General features: G+C 49.0%; 1 protein-coding gene and 1 long non-coding RNA gene across 2 annotated transcripts; both read right to left on the minus strand.

Moving 5' to 3' along the window:
* Positions 1-1,005: 1,005 nt before the first annotated feature.
* LOC136366163 (uncharacterized) lies at positions 1,006-2,688 on the minus strand. The gene is made up of 2 exons (XR_010744475.1): positions 2,513-2,688; positions 1,006-2,225 (listed from the first exon to the last, which is right to left on the minus strand). It is a non-coding gene; the product is annotated as an uncharacterized lncRNA (long non-coding RNA).
* Positions 2,689-4,067: 1,379 nt separating this feature from the next.
* On the minus strand, positions 4,068-11,854 carry RPN1 (ribophorin I). Its single transcript, XM_066326681.1, has 10 exons — positions 11,540-11,854; positions 10,645-10,709; positions 9,162-9,468; positions 8,694-8,903; positions 7,541-7,733; positions 7,120-7,219; positions 6,709-6,847; positions 6,420-6,539; positions 5,710-5,955; positions 4,068-4,675 (listed from the first exon to the last, which is right to left on the minus strand). The coding sequence occupies exons 1-10, from the start codon at positions 11,765-11,767 to the stop codon at positions 4,493-4,495; spliced, it is 1,791 nt and encodes a 596-aa protein (XP_066182778.1). The 5' UTR covers positions 11,768-11,854; the 3' UTR covers positions 4,068-4,492.
* Between the last annotated feature and the right edge of the window lie 11,994 nt (positions 11,855-23,848).

Raw genomic sequence — 23,848 nt, forward strand, 5'->3', positions numbered from 1 at the left:
TTCAACCGCCACCAGTCCTCTGCTTCCGGCAGGGGCTCCCGCCTGGAGCCCCCCTGCATTATCAGCTCACCAGATGCCTTTTTCAGGATACTGTGGTAAAACTGTGCCGGGCAGGCGCTGTCATTTGGGGTTTTCTCTCATGTCAGCTTCGAAGACAAATTGGACAAGGAGGAGCAAGAAGGGGGGAAAGAAAAAATAATAAATTTAAGAAAAAAAAAAATTATGCTCGCCGCCATCCTAGGCCAGAACTGACCCATGTGCCAGTGTGGCAATGGGTCCCCCAAGCGGTGTGGCCAGCAGTGGCCAGGGACAGGGCAGGTGGGGGTATCCAGCATGGCAGTGCCACTGCCCTGGCACTGTCGGCCTCTAGTGGCAGTGGAGGCAGTGAGGTGCCATTGCAGCACCCTGGGCTTCACAGGCCCCACCAGCGTCATGGGGATCTTCTCCCATTCCTCTGGGCACTACCCACGTGGTCCCCTTCTGGGACACAGCCCACCTTGCACTGGTGAGGGAGCTGGGAAAGAGGGTGTGAGATATCCCTTACCCTTTGGCCAGAAGCAGCTCAAACTGGCCAAACCAGTCTCGGGTCCAAAGCCACCAGATGGTGCTGAGCAGCTGACAGACTGGGTAGACCTGGAAGCAGGCAGCATTACTAGGGAGGGAAGTGGTGAAGCAGCAGGTGGGAAGTCTGTCTTTCCATCTGTGGAGCCTGGCAGGAATGTTCACCAGGTCTGCCATGGAGATGGGCTACCCAAAGTTGTGGGCCCCACTGCAGGAATAGTCCACGGACAGACAAAGGGGATAGACCGTGGATGCTGTTCACCCTGAGAATTTGCCAAAATTCCCTGTGCTGGTGCAGGGTGTGCACAGGTGTGATGAGGGTGTGCTCCCTGAGGCTGTAATGCAGCAGGCAGCATTAAAGCATGACTGCTTGCATGGTGCTTGGCATGTGCTCCAGCTCTGCTTCCTGCTGAAGTGGCAGGGTCAGGTCGGCTGGAAGAGATGTTGCTAAACCAGGCATGCTTTGGTATGTGCTCCCCCAAGGTGTACAGAGACGTGGCAGTCCCAGAGCCAACCACAGACCTGCAGGATTTGCTCCGAGGTAAGCCCAGTGATTTTCTTCTGTTGAATGAAAAATAAATAAAAAGGTGGTTGGTCCCTGTAGAGCAGAGGGGAGGTGTCAGCAGGGGGAGGGGAGAAAGGGTCAATGGTATGGAGGAAGTACTAAGCTATCCCCACCCACAGAGGATGGATGAGGAGCTGGCTAGGGCCAGAGGCTGTGGGTGGGAGTTACCATGCACCTATTATAAAACCGGAGTTTCTTTCCAGCCCTTGAGTTCAAGCATCCACAGGAGGATGGGTTAGATCTCCTGGGCTGGTCTTCAGTTCCAGATTTTCCCATGAAAGATTGTAAACAAGAAGATGGAAAAGCTGTTCTCTGGCTGCCCGGGACCCCCAGGAGAAGCTGTGGGTGTGGATATTACCCTGGTGAGCAGGGGAGGTCTGGGGAGGTGGTGGGAGCAGTGAGATGCCCATGCAAGGCAGGTGGCTGTGCTGTGCTGGGATCTGAAATCATGGCTGCTCGCTTTCACCGGCAAATCTTGCATTTGTGTGGTTTCCTTTTCCTTCTGCTCTGTACAATTTTTTTCTTCTCTGCACTTTGTTCCTTTCGTTGCAGAGGCAAATTTCAGCCCTTCCAACCTTTTGGTTCCAAACTCTGCACAGGAATAAAACTAAACATGAACTCCCAGAAGGGCTCAGATTTAATTACCTGTGAGATGTTAATCTGCTGGAGGGTCTCAAGTGCTCCTATACTTGAGCTTTTCTTTTCCTTCTGCTGTTCTGCAGTTCCCCTGGCTGATGCCTCCCAACTCCTAACAACCTCCCCAGGCTATTTTCTCTGAGCAAGATCACAAGTGAACTTTCTAGCTCAGAAAAGCTTCTGTGAAGAGCAGCAGAGACAGTCCTTCAGCAGCTCCCACATCTCTCTTGAAGGCCTGGATATTTTTGAAGGCAGCAGGAAAATGGAGATGATCCTCTCCATCAGCCTGAGATTCCCTCTGCCCATAGGTCTCAGGTTAGATGGCCACGAGTGTGGCTGAGAGGTAGAGGAGCCCTTCTGCCTGGATTCCCTGGTGGCAGTGCCTACATCCCTGCCCAATGTTGGCTGTGATGCTTTGGAAACATGCTGGCTCCAGTTCCTCGCAGTTCCTAACCTGCCAAGCCTGGAAGAAATAAGGGATACCCTTGCAAAGCAGCAGCTGGAGTTCAAGGAGATCCCAAAACCAGCCAAAAATGGTGCTGCCAAGGCCAGCCCTGGCCAGAGACCTGCTGGCGTGGCCCCAGTGGCAGAAGCCAGCATGGTGACAGTGGCTGGAGGAATACAGCAAGCCCCACCTGAGCCACATGGATGAAACTGAGATCCCTGACAGCTCCATTTGGGCTGCTCTCCAGTAGCTCCTTCCTATCCTCAGCAGACACCTTGGGTCACACATCTGGCAAGAAGCATTACCTGTGCATGTAATGGAGCCTGAGCAGGGAGATCAACTGGAAACCTCCTTGGATGTATTTACAGTTTGTAAAACCCAACCATAGGAGAGAGATTTTGAAACCAGATTCCCTAGAGCCCTCAGAGCTGATGGGGAAGACAGCAGATTAACAGCTGACCACTTTCCCAACCCTATCACCTTCATCTTTTCCCCAACCCCATGGACTGGAAGCTGCTGCCTTTAAATATGGCAGGGACAAACAGCTACAGACCTAATTGGTCCATTTGCTGCCATCAGGTGTTGCTGCTCTGCCCCTCCCCTGACTTCTGCAGATCCTAAGCTCCTGGTAGGTGTTGTGGTTTTTCCTTTTTCTCTCATTAATTCACAGTAGTAAATCCGCAGGAATCCAGAAATGGCTCAGATTTCTAGGTCACTCTGCTGCTGTATGTTTGTTAAAAGGTTCCCTGATGTATATGCTGCTGCAGGAGCAGCACTGGGGCAGAAGGGGCTCAGGGAGCCCAGTGTGGGAGGCATGTCCCTCCAGGGAAGGCAGAAGAAAGGAGCTGTGTGGAGAGGAGTGAGACATCGCTTCAGCACCAGCTGTTTTATTCTCAGCCTCAGGAACTGGGGCAGCTCTCCTTGGGGACCAGAGGCCTTTCTAGCTGAGGCTGCCTGCATTAATCCTATTTATAGCTACTGTCTTTGCAGATGTGGTTTCCATTAACAAGCAGTATCTGAACCTACCCAGCAGCCATGTGGGCTGAGGTGTATGCTGATTGATCAGATCCCTTTGGGATAGGCACTATCAACCCCACAGGGATTATTAACAGACACCACAAGCTTCACTGTGCCCTCTGGGGTCTGAGATGCAGATCCAGCCAAGCAGAAGTGGTTATCTGGGAAGGAAGGGTGGCAGTGCTTTTCCTCTGCTGGGAGAATAGAAAGTTAAGGGTATCTTTGGGATTACCAATTTGATCCCTCCTCTTATCCTCTGGAACGGCCTGCTTTGGCTGAGTGCAACAGGCAGCCCTTGTCTGGCTTTGGATGCACCTGGTACTCCGAGTATGGTATATGTTGTGGCTTGATGGATTAATGACAGTTTATTTGATTTTCGCTATTTGCAGCTGGTTGGGCAAGACTCACCATCTCAGGGCTCCCCATAGCAGCTGCACAGGGAGCAGATAGGCAGGGATTTAGGCTTGCTCACTCTGCTGCCAGGTGAGGTTTGTGGGCATGGGACAGAGGTGGTACCTGGTGACAATGTGGTGGTGGGTGCCTGACCTCAGGCCTGCACATGCAGCACATGCAGCACACAGTAAGAGGATGGCAAGAGAGGTTCTGTTGTTTGTCTCTGTAAGAGTGTAGGTGCCAACACAGCCTTGGGGAACAAGGGCTTGGCCTTCTCCCCTGCCAGGGCTTTGTGAGGTGGCAGAGCTCTGACCTCAGGGCACACAGCTGACAGGAGGCAAGAGTGGTCAGGGCTGAACTCTGTTCCACAGGGAACTGTACTGCCTGGCCGGGGGCAGGATGAGCCCACCCAGCCCCTCCACCTCCCCCCAGCCCAGCACAACACGTATATACAAGGCAGTGACTGTTTTATTTCAAAGTAGAACAAAGGTATCTTTTATTCTTCCCAGAGCTGAGACATTCAACTTTGCCATGAGTGTGTCTGTGCTCAGACTGGCTCCTTGTGTGTGTTTACTCAGAGCACATCTATACAAGGCAAACCAAAAGCAGGAGACTGTTTAATAATTTGGCTGAGTCTCATCTCTGGTAAAGAAATCCCATTACCCAGCCCAACACGATGGCATGGTCCCTTGCACAGCACATGCTGCTGAGCAGACAAGCTCTATAGAAAAATCTAAAACCAAAATGTACTTTCAGACATTCCACATCAACTCTTCCCCTAATTTTGCCTTTTGCTGGGAGTGAGTTTTGGCTCAAAGTGTATCACTCCTATCTCCCTTCATACCTCTGCCCTCTGTGCAATTGCTAAAGCAGAGTTACAGGGCGTCGAGGATGTTGTCGATTTTGGAGACCAGGTCCTGGCGCTTGTTGGAATGCATCTTCTCATTCTCGATGTACGTGTCCTTCTTGAGCTTGCCTGCCACCAGTCGCTCCGCCTCTACCGACGACTTCAGGACCAGTTCCTTTACCTGGCCATCCAGCTTCTGAATCTCACTTACCTGGCAGAGTGACAAACCAAGGGAGTGTTAGAGGAGACAACACAAAACAACAAAATCCCTGCAGTGAAGCTGGAATAGAAGAGATGGCAGATGATAGCAAAAGATGAAGTCAGTGCTAAGTAGAAACACCTACGATCCCTGAGCCTCCTGAATGTTGCCTTCTGAGCCACGACATTATGAGGTAACTAAAAACATGATTTTATAACTAAGGAGTGCAGATAAAAGGGGCTCCAAGGACCCAGGAGCCATACTGGCAAGAGACTGTTAAAGAGTACTTAATAATGGATTTTAAAGGCTTCAAGCTAAATCACAGCTCTGACAGCTGGAAACTGTGTCCCTACAGTTAATGTTCATGGTGCATGAGTGGTAGATCTGCAATGACAGAGCTACACTTTCAGTTAAATAGCAGATTAACCAAGGTGGCTGTTGGCTAAATGGGCCTTAGAGACTAAAGCATCGCTCATTTGGGGTTAAGTGGCTGTTTCAGGTAAGTGATAAAATATACTGAAGGGAAGGATAGTGAGTGTGTGCTCACTGTGCCACGGCTTTCAACACAGTAGTGCAGAACACCCCCAGAGGAGCATCATGTTACCAAAATTCCGTCAGCACCAAATGCAAATGTGCAAGGAAATAAAAGATGAGGAGGAAGATTTTGGATTGACTGGTGTGATTAGTAGAGTCAGAACTTTCAATGTGTTGATAGTTTCCGTTTTTGCTTAAGTGTCACCACCATGACCTCAATGAGAAGCATCAGGATTGTGTTACAAAAAAATTAATCTGTAAAAACGTAGCTGGTTCAAGGGCTGCTTAAGAAACAGCACAAGCAGCTGTTTATCAGCAACACTTACAGGGCTGCATAACTGAGATTATTGCAAAAGTAACACTATTCACATGCCCTTGAAGAGATCAAGCCATTTTCAGAGGAAAAAACCCAACCTAGACTGGCTGCAAAAACTAAACCCCCAATTAAAACTCATTTATACTTGACAGAGCCAAGAACAGGAGAGCTTATAAAATTAATTTGTATTTCTTACTTTATCACATAAGTCAGAGCCTTCTGTCTTCAGTTTAGACTGCAGAGAGGCTATTTCATTCGTCAGGGCCTTGTGCTCCATCTCCAAAGACTTTTTGCCACTGTTCAGGGTAGAGATGTCCCGTGACTGCTTGTATTTATTCACTGCTTCATCAAAGTGACGGTACAGCCCAAGCCTCTTGTTCACCAGAGTAAGCACCTGCTCTGTGATGCAGGCAACCTTCATCCTGGCTTCAGCAGCTGGATCCTGCAAGAGGACAGGAGGGAAGATCAAAGCAGTTGTATCTTTGACCTGCATCAAGCCATGCCTGCAATCTGCCACAGGACTGTTACAGAAACTGTTCCCTTTGCAATTAAGTCAACTCATAGTACTTAGGTGAATGGTGCAAGTGCTGATTAGGAGAAACACATTTTAGCACTCAGTCAAGCCCAACAAATAGTTTAACAGAGTACACACACTGAAGAGGGAGAACTGCAGACATTCTCAAGGGGATCCTTTCCATGCAGCAAGCAAAACTCTAGTTAGCTTTGTAACACCAGATCAGGCCTACAGGAGTATCAGTGCTCAGACTGAACAGAAACAGGACTTCCAACAACCACTAAAACATTGGAATGGCAGAAACATTCAGTGGTAATTACTGGTATGAAAAATGGCCATTCAACAGCTGAGAAATCTGCTTATATTCCCACAGGACTGTTCATCATTCAGACCTTGGTGATGGAGAAGTCCAGCCTGACATAGACGATCACAGTGAAGAACAAGATGTAAAAGGCTCCAACCACCAAGAGAGGTTCTTGCAGCATCAGGATTTTGTTGAAGGTGTAATGAACCTACAAGAGAAGTTCCAAACACTGAGCAGTATCTCCTGATACTGCAGGGTTAACTCCTCCCCTCAGGCAGCAGCAGAACCACCCAAGCAGTCCAACAAGTGTTTACTTCTTAAGTGCTTTGACAAAGCTGCTGAATTCAGAGGCATAACTGTTTAGATGCCACACTCACCACGATGTCCTGGATGTGCTGCTCCACCAGGTTGCTCTTGTGTGCCACAATAACAGGACGTCCAAAAGTGTCCAGATATGTGTAGTGAAGCTCATCCGAGGCACGATTGATTTCATAGGGGCTGTCCACATGGATATTCCTGCGGGTAAAACCAGACAGTTCCATATGACTATGGTGTCTGACATGACGTAAACCAGGACTTGTCTGGCAATTGTAGTCTCTACCACAAGGCAAATTATGCAGTTTAAACAATGCTCTACAAGGAAGCAAAGCTGTGTTCCAAGATCTCCTCCATATGCAAATTCACGGTTTTGATTCACTGTCCCCAGGCCATTAGAGCAGACTGGAGAATTGCCACCAACACAGCACTGTCTACTTGTCCTGTAACAAGCCAGGAGGAATCACACTTACTTGGCTCCTTCTGGCAAGACAATCTTGACAGTCAAAGAGTCTGTAACTTGCTCATCAAACACGTGGTCAACAAACCTCATCTTCAGGGCATACTGATCACCTAAGAGAGCAGAAAGTGGTTACAGTTCCTCAGAGAACAAGGGACAGCCTTAAAGCTCAGCTCCCACCCAGGGCAGGAGCAGAATTTGTATGGATAATTGTGCAGCAGAGGGCATTACTTCATTCAGATATGTTTTAACCGGATGTCTACAAAAACCTAAAGGAAGCACAAAAAAAGTGGATTTGCATATTCTAGAAAAAACAGCTGGCAACTGCTGTTGCTAAAGTCCTGTGTCCCACAGCTTTCCATTCTTTTCTGTACAGCAACTACCTTTAAACATACAGGAGGACATTTTCTATTCCCTTCCCCTCAGCCACCCACCAAGACTGTAGAGGTATTCGTAGCTTGGCAGGTTATAGCCAATGATGTAATGGGTTTTCCAGCCCCCAAAAAGTGGGAATCGGGGACGGATCTCCATCTCCACAGAGTCATCCAGGACAAGAAGGTGGCTGGTGGAGATGTTCCCAATTTCATCTCTGTAATAGACATCCTGAGCAGCAGCTGGGAGAATGGTCTGTAAGGAGAGAAGCAGCAGTGAGTGCATCAGAGGGGAGTTACTTCCAGTGAAACTGGCAGAACCCCTAAAGGCTGGTAAGCATTGAGAAACTGCTCCCAAATGAGACATGACAAAATGGCCATTCAGTGCACCGAGTGGTAAAATTGTGCTGTTATAAGCAATCCCACAAGTGGCTGCCAGCACTAAAATCACTTGGCCTCCAAACAAATGTGCTTTCTCCAGCTGAGTTTCAAACTCCCCAGACAGCAAGGGATCTCATCATGCCCACCAGGACAGCAACTCCCTTTTCACTCCAATCTGCTGCTCTAGCTGACTGGGCTTGCTGACTTTACACTCAGCAAAATGAGATTTCTGTTTGAAAAAACAGAATTCTAGAAAATTACAACAGTCAATCCTGAAGGCTACAAGCAGCAGGAAAGGTTTTGGTTCAGATGAGAACACCTAATAATTTTTACATCTGAGTAGCAGAGCCACAGCTTTAGTTCTGGTTGAGTGCTTTGTGAGCAAGGAATGAATGTATGAGTTTCTAATTAATACTATTCAACATGAGGAGAGTATGAGAGGCAACTCTGAAAATAAGGGGGTGGGGACAGAATGAATGGCTCTTGCACAGTGGAAAACCCAAAGCAGAGATCTCAATACAGTGGTAAGGGATTCAGAGGGTCCCTGAGACTGGAGGTGTGGGAGTGTCAGGAAACACTTCATGCCCTGGTACATGAAGTCTATTAGACCAGCAAATGCAATAAAGGATATAACCTTGTAAGGCTGCTTCCAAAAGCTATTCCTATCCAGCACAAGCTTTCCCTGAAAATAGACCACTGTTTTAATTTTCCCCTATTACTGGGGTATGGTTACCAAATAAAAGGTAAAGGACAACTGCTTTTTTTTTTTTTTTCCCTCTAGGGATCTAAGAAAGGAAGAAACCAGTTATAAAAAATACATGCACAAAATGTCAACCTTAAAAGACTTGACAGAAGAGATTCCACTGTCTGGCTGTCTCTGGTAGTCGTATCTGGAGAAAGGTCCTTTCAGCACTGCTCCTGTGTGCTTTAAATCAACCGTTTCTTCAACTGCAATGTTACCCCAGTGAGACACCTCAATGATTCGTGTCATGCTGGTGATGGTCAGAAATGGACTGTTATTTTCATAGTGCACTTTCAGAGTGTCCTAATGAGGGAAAAAAAGATAAAACTGTCAGACCTAAAGTAAGGAGCAAGCTCCCCTCACAATGATCCACTCCACATGCCACAGAGAACCCTCCTAGACAGGTGCACATGTTCTTGGCCTGCACACAGTCCAACTCGTGGCCTACTTGTGGTCTCTATGAAAAAGCCTCTGTTTCCCACTCTCCAGCCTCTGAGACACATTTTCCATATCTGGAAGATGCTCTCTGCAGAGCCACAACCCCTTTGCACAGAAATTTACCTGGCTGTATGGAGGGATGTCCTTGAAGGGGCCATATTCAATCATGTCCTCAGTGCGGGAAGGGTTGCCCAGCTTGGTGTAACTCTCCACGTTCCTGGAGGCCAGTTTGACACGGGTTGTTTGGGTCTTGGTGACATATGGTGAGTAAAAATAGTGATTTCCTTCAAAGACCACAAACTGCTTCTCACTTTGGGTGATGTGGGTGGGATAGGGCTGCAAGACGTGTGTGAAAACCATTTCAACAGAGACACGGACCTTGGCTCCTGGGGCCAAAGGAGATGGCAGCTTCACTGAGAAGAATTTCCCACTGGAAGGGAGAAGAAAGGTAAGTTATGTGGGATCTCCCTTGAGAGGGCATTCAGATCCACCCACTGCAACATCCCCTGTGGACAGGTGACTATGTATCACGTGTGTGTGATTTGGGCAGGTATTTTACATGCTCCTCCAAGACACAGAGATGTCTTGTACCAGCAGGTGTGATTACTGTGCTGGGGAAACAGCACAGGCTGAACTATGTCTAGGCACAGTTCCAGTCTTTGCTTCACAAAAAAATACCTAGTTCCCTTTTTGGAAGAGGATGGTGGCCCCTCCCTAATCCTGCATTTATAAAGCTTCAGAAAGATTTTTTTTCCATTCTTCTCCAGATGATAGGAATGATCTTCATCACAGGAAGCATGGACAGAAGTCGAGAAGATAAATCAAAAACATCTTAAGCACCTGTTCCCACAAAGTCTGTTCATTCTCAGATTTTTGCCCACAGGATCTGAGAGTAAGGAATGGCCAGAATGGGAGCAAAGTTTTGGACTGAGGCTCTACAGAATAGCCTGAGACTCCACCAAATCTGTAAGGATTCACTGGACAGACTGAGGTGATGCCAGAACAAGCACACTTCATGTCATGCCTGGTGGCCCAAGGGCAGGATCATATGAGACATCCAGACATGTCAGAAGCCAAGGTCTACCCTGGCAACTTAACTCCACAGGTACTGCACTCTTGAATCTCAGCTGCACTGTGCTTTTGAGCGACTTTACAGGCACTGCTCACCTCTCAGCTCTTATGGCTCAGAAAACACCTGCCTGCAACACCTACATAATATTCCAAACTTGGCAGTACAGAGCTTGATGCAAACAGTAACATCCTCTCTCCCAGCAGCAGAAGAGCTTGTACTGGGCCACAGTACCCAGCGCTCTGTAGTGCTCTACACACAGCCACGGGGCACTAAACTCTCTGTAGTCACCATTGCCAACTATCTGAGAGCTCAAAATGGAGTAATGGGTAAGAGCACGACCAAATGCTTCTCCTCAGCTGGTGTCCTAGGGGGCCAGGGCACTGAGTACAGGAGAGTGAGCACAGGTGAGGAAGAAAACACTCATGATCTCTAGGTACGTGGAACTAGGGTAGTATCTCTGCTTCACTGTGAGGACAATTATGAATCCCCCCCCATGCACAGCTCTAGGTGTTGACCTTAGAGGGTGATACTCACCTTTTGCCCTTAACTTTAGTCTCTTTCACTTCCAGGGTGTTCTCCTCCTCTTCCTCACCTTTCACCTGTTCCCAAACAACATATGGGATCAGTGTGCTGCTATTTAAAAGACTTAACACATCCAGGGCAAAGCCTGTACGGTTCCTGTAAGAAGTTTTTAGGAGGGATGTCCCCCAGAGAGGACACGCTTATATATAACTAATGCAGCAAGAAAAAAATATTTTAAAGGCCCTTTCATAATGCTGTTCATGAATACAAACTGCAGTACGGTCAGTGTGCAAGAACAGATACTGGGGGTTTCTGTTAACTCTCATGTTCCCATGTTCCCTCAGCCTGGTTCCCAAGCCGGCACAGTCACCACCGTAACTTGCACAAATGAGAATACTGATCAAACGCTTTTGTGATATCTGTTGTGACTGAGGAGTGAGCAGACCACGGGGAATATGGCTTGACCAGCTGAGGTATACTACAGAACTCTGTATATAGATATACCGTAGAGCACTGTATGTACCTTCCCCTGCTGTATGTAGTCTTTAACTAAAGTGACAATACTTCTGAGGCTAGGACGGAAGTACTGTCCTACTGCTCCTCCGACCCTCCGTGGCTAAGGGCCGGGTCCCCCCACCCCGGCTCTGCCTGGGGCTGCCCACCGCGCTCCGCCCGTGCCGGCGGCGACCCCCGCCCAGCGTGAGGGCGTGAATCGCTCCCCTCATGGCCTCCCAGGCCTCCCACCTCAGCCTCAGCCCGCGACACACCCCCTCCATTCCCCGCCGGCTGCGGGATCCGGGAGCGGCGCTGAAGGGCCGGCAGTGCCGACGTGTCCCTTCGGGCACAGGGCCGGGCAGCGCCCGCGGCACCCCGGGCGCGGCGCTCGGTGCCCGCTGCCCACGCTCACCTGCACGCCCAGGTGGGCCAGGCGGGGCTCCAGCCCGGGCTCCAGCGCCAGCAGGAAGGCGGAGGCGGCCACGCCGCCCGGTGCGTTGGCGAGGCTGAGCTCGGCGGAGATCTTGGCCAGGTGCGTGCTGAGGTCCAGCGAGCGCCGCACCTCGTCCAGCACCAGATCAGCGTTGGCCACAGCGACCGCCAGGCAGAGGAGCAGAAGGCGGCACGGCAGCCCCGCCATGGCCGGCGCACTGCGCGGAGAGAACACAAGATGGCGGCGCCCGCGCTGTAAAGGCACGGCACAAGATGGCGGCGCCCGCTGGGGGAGGAGGCTCGCGATGGCGGCGCCCAGCAGCGCTGGAGGCCCAGCCCCTCTCCTCCCCCAGTGCCGCGGTGCCGGAGGAGAGGAAGCGGGCGGGCCCTTCCAAGGTCCTGGGGATGGTTTCTGCTTCGCGCAGTTCCGGCGCTTCCCGGTGCCTCGGCTCAGTCGGTGATGTTGGGTGTTCCCGCGCCCTTGCTGATCTCCCAGGCCTGGGCAGGCCTCGGGGCCGCTCAAGCGCCTGCTTGTTTGGCCCTGCTGGCGTTTCCCACTTTTTCACCCGAAAAAGAGCGAAAAAACAACGATAACAAAGGCTACAGGATGCTCAGGGCTTTCAGGTGCTCTTTAGCCTCCTCTCCTGCCACGGCACAAAGCAGCAGTTTCTCCACATTTTTAGCAGCGGCCAGCTCCTGTCAGGGATTCGAGGAGGCAGAGGTGTCACTTTCTGGTGGCAGTGTCGGGCACAGGATGGCCCAGTGGAGCTGTCGGTGTGGATGGCACTGGGATGTAGCACCAGGCACTGCAAAGGGATGAGCTTTTGTGCTTTTGATTATGCTGTTGAATTAATAAGCCTCGAATTGGGACAGTTCGTCTCGCTGGCCTGGCACACATTGTTCTCTGGAAGGTGAGGTTTAACACAAATAGAATTTAAGATGAACCCTGATTTTCTGGTAAAAAACCCCACAGATAACTAACAGCTAGGTGATGCCAGAGTAGAAATGCTACAAGTAGCATGGTAACCAGCCCTTCGCTGACTTAAGGCAGCTGGGGAAAGGAAAATGTTAGTAGTTTAACACATGACTGGGGAAGAGGTGATTGATGCTTTATTCCCAAACATCTGAGGCAGATAAAAGCAAGGAACGGATGTTATCTGCTGTGATTGCTGGAGCAGGGCTTTTGCTTGTGAGCCCTGTGGAACAACGGACCTTTCATGTTTGCATAATGTGATCCAGGACTCAGTCTTTCTTTAAGATCCTAATACGAGTCACAGAGATAATTCTTTGATTTGGCCTGAGATTCCCATGTACTGGAAGAGGATTTCCTAAATTATGTGCTTAGATACGGAGTCAAATAGCCCCTTGGCAAAGGCTAAATAGAATGGGATGTCTCCTGGTGTGCTGTGTTCAAAACAGCATAATTTTTCAGCTAGCCTTCCTTTTCTTCCTTTACTATCCCACCACCCCCCAAATTCCTGTCATGGAAATTTTCTTGGCAAATTACTTCAGTTTCCCTTTGATTTATGTAGGCACCAGCCCTGTGACTTTGGCACCTCGCCCTGTAGGCATATCCTAGTAAAAGCAAGTAGTTTTGTCACCATGTTCCGGGTGACAGAGGTGTTCTCTTCCAGCAGCACAGCAGGAGATGCCTGCAGGGGCCGGTTCCACCTCCTCAGCCTCATGTTTCCAACCAGGGAAATGTTCCAGGTCCCTCTTCTCTCCAGGAAAAGCCTGTTTATCTTGGCCTTCTCCAAAGAGCTGGGCTTTGGGGCCTGGAACTGGGTAGGCACGTTCAGGGGGAAGCAACTGTGAAACATGAGGGGCTGAGCAGAACAGCAGCCTCTCATTAAAGGCTGGCCAGTGGTGCTGCATCTGGGGACTACCTCCAGTTGTCCAGGTTGGGTTTGCAAGTTCCTCTGCTAGGAATGGCTGTCACTGTCCTTCCATGTGTCACATGGAATAAATGAACTCCAGTTGGCCTCTTTAATGACACACACAGCTTCAGCTCTTATTTCCCTCTCTCCCTTAGGGCAATTTATCCTAGTAAAGGGAGGGAAAGAAATAAATGCATATGTCCCTAATGTCTGGAAAAAATTTGGCTTTAGTTGTTACATCCTGGGCCAAAAGTTGCTCTCCAATGGGTTCATCCCAGAGGCTGGATTTGACCTCACTGGTGAATGCCAGTTTTCATATGTGACTCATCCCAGACCCTGGTGAGCTCTGAACCAGACTGTTGTACACTAACCCTGTGTTTGGATCCATTTCTAATTGTGATTATTGAGTCATACTGAGCCTGTGCATCATCTGTTTCAAGACTTCAGCCCTACCACATAGGCTGAATTTGTCTTTGGGTTGAAAAGGTGCTGCCTTTGGACTTGTTCAAGGCTGAGTTTGTCTCTGCAGGCCCCTCTTCCCACTAACCTGTGAGCAGTGCCAGGCTGTTCTTTATGCATAGGGTCAGTCACAGCTGCTCGTGGCCCCTGGCTGGGTGTGATGGTGGCTGGGACAGCTACAGGGATAGCTCTGGGGACAGCTCAGGGACAGCTTGCAGGCTGTGTTCAGCAAGGATAGGCTGCAATGCCTCAGTGCAGATCTGGCTACTGAGGCCTAGTGTCAAATAACAGAGAGACAGGAGCTCAGAACTGCTTTTTCTTTCTTTATATGTTACTTTTTTTGTTTTCTCATTGCAAGAAATGTCACCCTGCTATAGAGGGAGAACGAGAGCTGCAGGTCAGGAAGAAGCATGACAGAGGTTATTACACCCTGCTGCCATCCAGGTACTGGCAGAGTGTCCCAGCCCCCTTGTGCTGTGGAGAGAGTGTGTCACCCTCAGGGCCTGGGAGCAGTGGGAAGGGAACAGCCAGGATGGAGCCAGTGCCAGCCCAGCCATCTGCCAGGGCTAAGGGACGATCATGGTCTAATAAATGCCTTTGGCAGGATAGGCCATTCACAGAACTGCATCCCAGGAAAAGCCCTGCCTTCCCCTGTTTTTACAGGCTGATGCTAAACTCAGAGCAGTCATCTTTCAGAGCACTTTGTTCTCAAGGAGGGAAGAAGTTGTTTTCTAGAAGGAGCAGGTTGGCTGTGACCACAGAAGCACACTCAAGCCTGTAGCAGCAGGGAACAGGATTTATTCTGGTGTGATCCTCATAACCGTGGGGAGCTTGCACCAGGAATATGCAGGGACTGTGATACAATGTGCTGCTCTCTGAGGATCCCAGGTCAGGGACAGGAGAGTAAAAAGGGCTGTGCATGTGTAGCAGAAGTCATCCTGGGAACACCTTGAAGATTTTAATACAAATCTATCAGTGATCCTGAAAAAAACCGTCCTGCTTCAGATTTTATTGGTGTTTCACTGTTTAACCCTGTGTATTTAAAATCGGCCACTTGGCTGCCAGTGGGACACAGAAGGCACTTCTATCTCTTTATTCACTATTGAGCAAGGGGTTGTGGTTGCCAGCCATGAGAGCACAGGTATGAGGTGGCTGAGTGATGGCAGTTTCCGTGGCCTTGCAAAGGCCCTTTAAAAGCAGCTGGAGAAAAAGAACAACTGTCTTCCAGTTTCATTTTTTTTTAAACCTCATTTTTTACTCGTCACTACAACTCATACTGAGCCTCTGCCAATAAAAACATGCCATTATTCTTATTGGGGGTTTGCATGTGATTTCAATGAACTTGATGGACTTAAGGAGCTGGTTGGAGCTTGGCTCCTATTCTTCAGCTGCTCTGGAAACACATCCTGCTTCACAGAGAAACAGTGGTGATGGGGCACTGCCTGTCCTAGGAACATGGCAGGATTTCTCCCAGACCAAAGCTGCCCAAACCTAAGACTCTGGCTGCCCTTGGAGGGCCAAACGCCTTCAAACTGGCATCAAGAACCGGGGCAGGGGTTGGGCTGCGTTGAGGTTTTGTTTCCCATGGAAAAGGGCTATCATTCGTGTCCAGGGGCTGCTCCTCTGGATTTTTTTATGTTAATTTAGTTATCTACAGTGGCCGCTCCCTCCCCACTTCTTATAGTGTTCAACTTTCTTTAAAATATTTTTTTCCTGGTTAAAAAAAAACAAAAAAAAATCTGGTTTTCTCTCCTTTTCAGACCACGAGACTTAGGAAAAAATAATGAAAAAACCTGCCTGTGCACAGCAATTGTACAAACCATTGGGAAACAGACAGGGAACGCCTCCTGGAAGAATATTGGAGAGCATCTGTGAGTCCTGCAAGGGGTGAGACCACTGTGTCATGAGGGATGTTGAAATAAGGAGAAAAAAATTTTGGAAAAGAGGACACTTCATTTCTTCAAAAAGTACTTTTAACCCTTCTTAAAGCTTAGCAAAAATGCAATGCAAATAACCATAGGCAGGCACATAGGCTGTGAATGAAAAAATTCTGCTACACGTGTACAGTTAAAATGCAAAATCTGAGCAAGGTGTGTGGTCCACACAAAGAGAGTTGCTTTGGGCTGGGTGGGTCTGGATTTTGTCAGAGGATCAGAGCATGTTTTGGATAGAGGAAACAATACTGTTTTAACTGTATAAAAATATGAGTGTGTGATCAGGACTGCCATTCAAGTACTTCACAGTTCACACAGGACATGGGTACACCCACAGCTTGAAAATGCCTTTGGTGGACTGGCATCTGCAAAGCCAGAGAAGGAACAAAAGTGTCTATCTTAGAAAAAACAGATACTGCCTGTCACTGAGAACCAAGGAGGCAGGGAACCTGCTGTCCTTCCAGGCTCCAGAGGAAGAGGCTGGGAGTCCTGGCTATGGGCAGAGGGGGACCTGCTGGCTCCTGGGGCAAATCCTTGCACGGCCTGACGCAGAATTACACCTCTCCGTCTGCTTGTTTGCCCCGGGGCTGCAACATCCCAGGGCCAGTGATGGAGGCACCAGCACCCGCGTTTGGCTGAAATCACAGGAATAAATACATTGAAAGAGCCCGCAGCAGAATCAAGCTGGAGCACCTGAGAGGCCGGTGCTGAGCTCCCTGACCTGGCTGTGCGTGCTGGGATCCTGGCCGGCAGCTGCAGGCAGCCATGACACTTCTGCCCCGTCCAGACTGGGCGATGGAGCCGGTGTCCAGCAGCGAGGGGTGACAAAAAGCCTCACCAGCCATGTCCCCTTGGCCTGTCCCCGCGGCGCCCCCGCCAGACCGGCGCGTCGCCCCTAGGGGGCGCCCGTGGCGCGCCGGAGGAGCTGGGCCGCGGGGGCGGAGCCGCTTCTGGCCCCGCCCCTCCCTGGCCCCGCCCTGCGGCGACTGCACCGCCCCCATCGCCACAGCCTCGCCTTGGCAACGACAACAATGGCCCGGCTCCATCCGCAGGATCCCGGCAGCAGCCCCCGCTGAGGCTGTTAGTGATGGGCAAGGGCCGCCCGGACCTGCGGCGGTAGCGGACCCCTGGCGCTGCAGGGATCTGCTGGTTTCATTGTGTCTTGCCGCTGCCTGCCATGCACAGGCGTGCAGTGCCTCTGCTGGGGTCACTTCGGAAGGTGGTTTGTCCCCGGGGTAAAGGACGGAAGGTGAGGGAAAGGCTGTGCGGTGATGCAGTGCTCGGGCGCCACGGGACCGCCGTGGGATTCAGTGCTCATCTCTCTGATAAGCGCTGCATTTTTCCTTCTGACCCTTTAAGGTCTGGCAAATGTGGTGCCAGGACCCCTCTGAGAACAGTACAGCTCTGTGGTCCATGATTTTGTCCTCCGTGGCAACGAAGTCTGGCGAGGAATTGTCACTGGACACTCCACACAATAAAGGAGTTGCCATCTCCACATGGAGCAACTCCTCTTTCTCAGCTTGTTTTTGGAAAGGGAAGCACATGCTGATACATCTACTTAGGAGCCGGTTGTTCATGTGGAGTTTAAACCTGGATTCTAAAGCTTCAGTTTTACAGCATCTGCTGTACAAATCAGGAAGTTGAGGATCCCCCTGACAGCAAATGAGGGGGTCATTTACAGATTGGCACCTCTTTTGCTGCCTCCAAGAGCTCTGAGTTCAAGCAGTGAGATAATGCAGGTTTCTCACCAGGTTACTAAATTTTTCAATCCACTGGCAGAGACCTTCCTGGATCATGCTCTGTGAAGTGCCAGCTGGGAAATGTTATCTCCAGCAAAGGCACCCCTGAGCCCCTGCCTGGCTGAATCAAAACCTCTGAGCCAAGCCCAGCTGTTCATGGACCTCAGCATGTGTGGATGTGGTGGTCAGCAGTGGCCCCTTACCAAGAGACAACCTCATCATGCCCTGCCAGATGGGTGCTGGTGATTCCCACCCATCACAGGTCTCCCAAAGAGAGGAAGCATTAACACCTTGTCAACAGCATTGGTCTGCAGCAGTGTATGCAGTCGCTTTCCTAATAAGAAAAACATCAATGATCAAGGAAAAAAGAAATGCGAGGATCTTTTGATCCTTGTTCTTATTAATTTATCTGAGGACCTTGGGCTCCTCACACATAGCCTGCTAAGAAATGTTTGATAAGACATTTGTGTTATTTTTCCCTGAGTCAGCAAATTGATACACTCTAACACAGAAAGTATGGCAGCCAGTGACTCACTTAACACTACACAGGTCACCCAGAAAGCAACTAAAAGACAGCCTTTGCCCCCAGAAGGCCAGCCCCAGCTTTGATGTTGGTGTCTGATGCAACTGGGCAGAACAGGTATTCCTCAGGCTGGTGTTGTGCTGGGGTAGGTGGGATAATGCATCTTCTGTAGCCTCATTGCTCACAGGTTGGCTGAGAACTTCAGTGAAGAAGACAAACCCAGAGAGAACCTGTTTCTCTAAACAAAGTAAGAGGTGCTGATTTCTATTTGCCAGAAATTTAGGCAGCGATATGGAGCTAGTCCTGAGTGCTGGAACAGAATAACTGAAGCTGTAACACCCACTTAAAAGCATTTCAGTTTAGGATCATGCTTTGCAAGGCATACCTTCAATTTGGTGGCTCAGAGATTTGCAAACAGTGAGTCATAACTCCCTGGGATCAGAAATGCAGCTGCTGAGGTACCAGGCATTGAGAAGTGTTGTCCAAGATAAAAGCAAAGCAAACCTCACTGCCCACACTCCCTTGTCCTTCAAGGGTTACCACTGATACAGGATTTGCTTCTCTTAGAGCAGACAAGAGGGCATTGCAAAAATCTGTCACTTGAAAAGAGTTGAAGCAGAGAGATCTGAAACTAATAGGCAGCACCCTGTGCTTGCAGAGAGGTGCCTTGCATTTGAGGTGAGAATCCTGCTGTGGAACAGGTCTGTGTCCTTCCCATGGAGGGTCCCAGAGGAACTTCCTAGGCCTCTGCAGACAACCCCTGTCTCTTAGGATCCAGGATGGACCTGCAGATCCCAGAGGGTGTGCTGCATTGCAACCAGTTTGATTCCTACCCACAGAGAGCTGTCCTTGGGACATCTTTTGGCACTGACTCATTGTTAAGGAAGAAGCGACATGCAAGTCACCTGTCCCACGGTGTCCCACTCACAGAGGTCATGTGGCACCAGGCTCCTGTCCCATGACACATTCTGGGTGCAACAACGGCATGACATGGCCACCTTTGCCACAGAACGCCTGGATGCAGAGCTCACGTGGCTGGTCCACCCCATCACACAACATCCCATGCAGAGAAGAGCAGTCACACCAACTGTGGGTCCAGCAAAGTCTTCCAGGCCCTGCCAGCCATTGGCCTGTCCTGCCTGCCCTCATGGCATAAAAGCCACTAATGGCATGAGCTGAGAGCTCTTAGGCTAACCAGATCTTTACTGTAAAGGCTTCAGTGCTTGGTAAGTAACAGCTCGTAGAACCTGCTGCTTTGGTAACATACTCCTCATACAAAACTTTGATCCCTGAAAGAAGATGAGTTCTGCAAAGACCTTTGCAGTTCTGTGCTGGCTGTTCCCCTCTCTCTGTACCTATTTTTATAACATTCCTATAGTTTAAAAAGCCTTTCAGAAATGTCTGTGTTTAGAGGGACACCAATCTGACACAGTAACTGATTCACTCTGGCCTCAGGGAAGTTACTTCACTCTCTGGATCATCTTCTCCAATTGAGTATGAGAAAAATCATATTAAATCATACCTGGCATACCTCCCAACACAGCTGTAAAAAAAAATAACTATCTGATATTTAGGACTGGCTGTAAAAACGGTAAGGTGGTGGTGGTGTTGGCAAACAGCTGTAGCTGGGGAGGCAGGGCAGCTGGGAGACCTGCAGGAGGCTCAGGTGATTATCACTATTTGTGTGACAGCCTCATGGGTTTATGGTTATAGATAGGATGGGGATGCCTCTCTGTCCCTGAACACAAAGTCCGGGCCATGGAAACACCCCTTTCCCTGTGACACTTGACTTTTCCATGAGCTTTGGTTTCTACCAGTCTAGGCCCAGATAACCACAGCAAGCACAAAGCCATGTAGTGCCCACCTAACATCGTGACCAGCAGCATGGGGTCGTTTCTCCCCACCTTTCTTGCCAGGGCCAACATAGATACTTGTATAAGGATGCCCCCTGTGCTCAGCATATTGTCCACAGCCTCTGCAGGAGGCTGATTCAAAGGCAGAGCAGGTGTTGGGACCTTCTCATCTCAGGGAGTGAGCTGGCACCTAAGGGAAGGTGCTAGCATTGCCACCTCCCAGTATCAAAGACATGATAACTCTGCAGTGGTCTTGTGGCTGTTGCTATTGAACGGGGGAAGCTGTCAAAAGAATTCAAAGCCATTTCTTTTACATGGCTCTTGTGTCTGGTGTGAGGGGACTTGGCACAATCAGGTTTTGCATCACACCCCTGTGGAAGTTGAGACAGACACTGCACTAAGAGTGCTTCTTTAAAAACTTCAGGGCGAGTTTCAAGCATCAGCATCTTGTTATTCAGAAGTCTTTCATACTTTTTCTCTATAGCTTTTTTATGGTAGCTCCACACAGCTCTCAGGATCTGTCCATTTATGGCAGCAGCTAGTCTGTAGACTCAATGCCTCAGCTCTTCTCTTTGTTCTGCAGCTCTGGCTCACTCCTTCCTGTCTCCATCACAGCTGCCTAACCCTCGTACAGCAGCTTACCCCTTCTGTTCTTTGCATGACCGCCTGTCCCTGCCTCCTCGCAGTACATCCAGCAGACTCCATCTGACTCCAACCAAACTCCTGCCCAGCTAACTCACCCTTTATCACACCCATAGCTGGGAGGGCAAGGCTGTTCCCACTCTTTGATAATTAACACAGCTGCAATGTATCATCACAGGTAGGATTGCCTTCAGCATTACCTGTGTCTTCCCACAGGCCCCACTCTCCCTGTGGGGCTCAATGGCTGCATTTAGACCCTGTACCAGTGCTTTGTCTTTAAAATGGTCATCCTCCAGCAGATGCAGTTTTTCAGTGAGCACAGGCATAATCCCTGCACTGTGTTCAATGTCCTCTGCACCACAGATTGGAGATCTGCCATAAGATAAAGTGACTGCAGTAGCTTCCTATAGTTGGTATCTGGTATCAAGTCTTGTCCAGAGCTACCTTTTTGTTTTCATGCCATGCTGCTCTAAGACTTGGAAACTATCAGGATTGCAAATGGGAAAGCATTAGTAGATTACCAGAGGAGTATTTGTATTTCTGGCATGGATTAGGGGACAGGGCAGGCAAAACCTGGGGCTGTGCCCTTGGCCAGTGGAAATGCATAGGTGGTCATGCAATAACAGATTTCTAATTAAAAAAATGCCAGCAGAAGCAGGAGGAATCTGCTTTAGACAAGATAAACCAAAACATGACAAAGCTTGGAGTAGCAAAGCAGCATTTTGTGTGTTTACTGCATTTTAGTTCCCTTTTTTAATTTTCGTATGTTAGTTAGATCATTATAATGAGAATTTGAGGAAGCTGGTCTGGAAGGCCAAAGGTGACAGGGGAAAGCATTGCACAGCTGGCTGAGAGAGGACAGCTACACATTGGAAGTTCTGGACAGCCAGTTTTCACTGAGGAACAGCCACTGTAGGCTGGTGCTACATCTTTCTGCACACAGAAGCAAAGAAGGGTCCCAGGGCTGTTCCCAGCCATGAGGAGGAGGGACTGCAGGACTTTGAAGAGCTGAAATATGCTAAACAAATATCAAGGGAATAAGGGGACTCTCCTCAAGCTTTTAATGTCACAGATGGTCAGGGGTGGGGTAGCTGTGTGTCCACAGAAGATGGTCAATACGTTAAGCCCTATGGGGAATCTCAGATGATCTCAGCTCATGTCAGAGATCTGTAGGTGCCATGGCTCAGATGATAGCCTCTCTGGGCAGGAGGACTCTGTGGGTGCTTTTGTGCCACTATTCACTCCATCATCTCATGGATGAGAAGGGAAAGGGAGGGGCTCTTTTGGTCCAAGGACAAAAGCAAAGAGGTGGTGTAAGACATATAATGTTTTAATGTCTCTAATTGGATCAGGAAGATTAGTAAATAGAGATTAGGTGACACAAAAGGAAGAAAATCAAAGCAGAAGACATTCTCACTTCCTGGTTTAGAAGAATGAGTGCATGAAAGAGGTTGAGGTTTCTGCACGAGTAAATCTAAATGTCTAAAGACATTTTAATAAATATAAATAAGATAAAGACATAAAATAAATATAAATAAATAAATAAGATAAAGACAAGCAGGATCTTGCCTCATCAGTTTAAGAAAATGCTGTGTTCCCACCGAGAATCAGAAAGCATCTGTTGGTCATGTCAACAGCAAGTGGCACAGGAACTTCTGTATAACAAAGGTACATAATAGATGGTGCCAGGATTGCTCTGCAGTACAGGAGAAAACTTCACGCACAGTTTTTGTTTGCTTTTCCTGTTGTGTAAAAAAAAGAAAAAATTTTAAAAGGAAACTTTTAGGAAAAGAGAGCTGAGGAACACTCAGCAATTTGCCATTAATGTCTGCTCATAACAGCCCAGCATGTGGGTGTCCTGTTAAAAAGGCAATCGACTGGGACAAGCCACTGCTCTGCTCCACCAACTGCTGATGTGCTGAGGGCTTTTCCTCTTTTGTCCAGTCTGCATTTTAATTGGTACCAGGTTTTTCTGCACCTCTTTGCATCTAATGGGGACACCCTAAAAGCACTAATGAACTGTTGCTGAAAGTTCCCTTCTCTGGAGTCTGGAGCATCTCTCTGATGAGGAGAGACTGAGAGATCTCTAACCCCAACAGATATCTCAAAGATAGGTGTCAAGAGGATGGTGCTAGACTCTTTGTGGTGCCCACTGACAGGATGAGGAGCAAAGGCCATAAATGAAAATGAAAATTAAAGAAATTCCACCTCAACATGAGAAATAATTTCTTTACATTGAGGGTGGCAGAGCATTGAACAGCTGCCCAGGAAGGGCACAGAGTCTCTGGACGTGTTCCTGTGTCACCTCCTCTGGGTGATCCTGCCTTGGCAGCGGGGCTTGGCTGGATGATCTCCAGAGGTCTCTTCCAGCCCCAACAAATTGTGTGATTTTCTTTTTAATATTACTGGAAGTAGCCTTGGTCCTTTATTATCTTTAATTTGGTTTAAAAATACTTTTTCCCCATGGTTGCTTTCCTGAGTTCACAAGCTAACTAAATCCACAGCAGTCACATGACTTGGATGAATAACATTCAAGTAATTGCTAAGTAACAAAATGAACTTGCTGTCAACAGAGAGTAGAAAATACAAATTTCACTTGTATCACCAGGACAGTTGTTACCCCATGGATTAAGGATTTGAGAGGGTCCCATTTTACTTGCCTGCACTATTGAACTTGTGCTTTTCTGTCAATTGCTGACAACCTGGTTAATCAATCTGAATGTATATTCAACTGCTATCATTCATCTTCTTCAAACGCTGTTGCTACTACTTTATTTTAGACTACAGCTGCCAGTAAAAATTTATAAATATTAAGTATATATAATCTAAAATGTAGCCTCTTTATTTCCAATAGCAGTAACTAAGGTGGTTTTTTTCATATACGAATTTAACTGTAGAGGACTCCGTGCTAGTCCTTCAATACACTTTAGAACACACCAAAGAACAGATTTGTCCCTGTGGGTCCCCATCCTTTATTTCTGAAAGCACGAAGGTCTCTTTGGCCCTTTTCTCCTCAGCTCAGGGCGCGGTGTTCACTCCGCCGCTGCGATGGAAGCCCGCGGAGGAGGCAGGTCCCTGTCCTCCCCTCCGTGCGGGCTCCGGTGGTACCACCACCATTTAACGTCTGACGATCACGGTACCGGGGCCCGCCCTGCACCGGCGGCCGGCACAGCGCCCGTCCCCGGCCTCAACATGGCGAGCGGTCACGTGGGGCCGGCGCAGTGACGTCAGGGCCCCGTGAGCGGAAGTTGTCGGGGAGGCG

Source organism: Sylvia atricapilla, chromosome 11 (genome assembly GCF_009819655.1).
Source record: "Sylvia atricapilla isolate bSylAtr1 chromosome 11, bSylAtr1.pri, whole genome shotgun sequence".
Lineage (NCBI taxonomy): Eukaryota > Metazoa > Chordata > Aves > Passeriformes > Sylviidae > Sylvia > Sylvia atricapilla.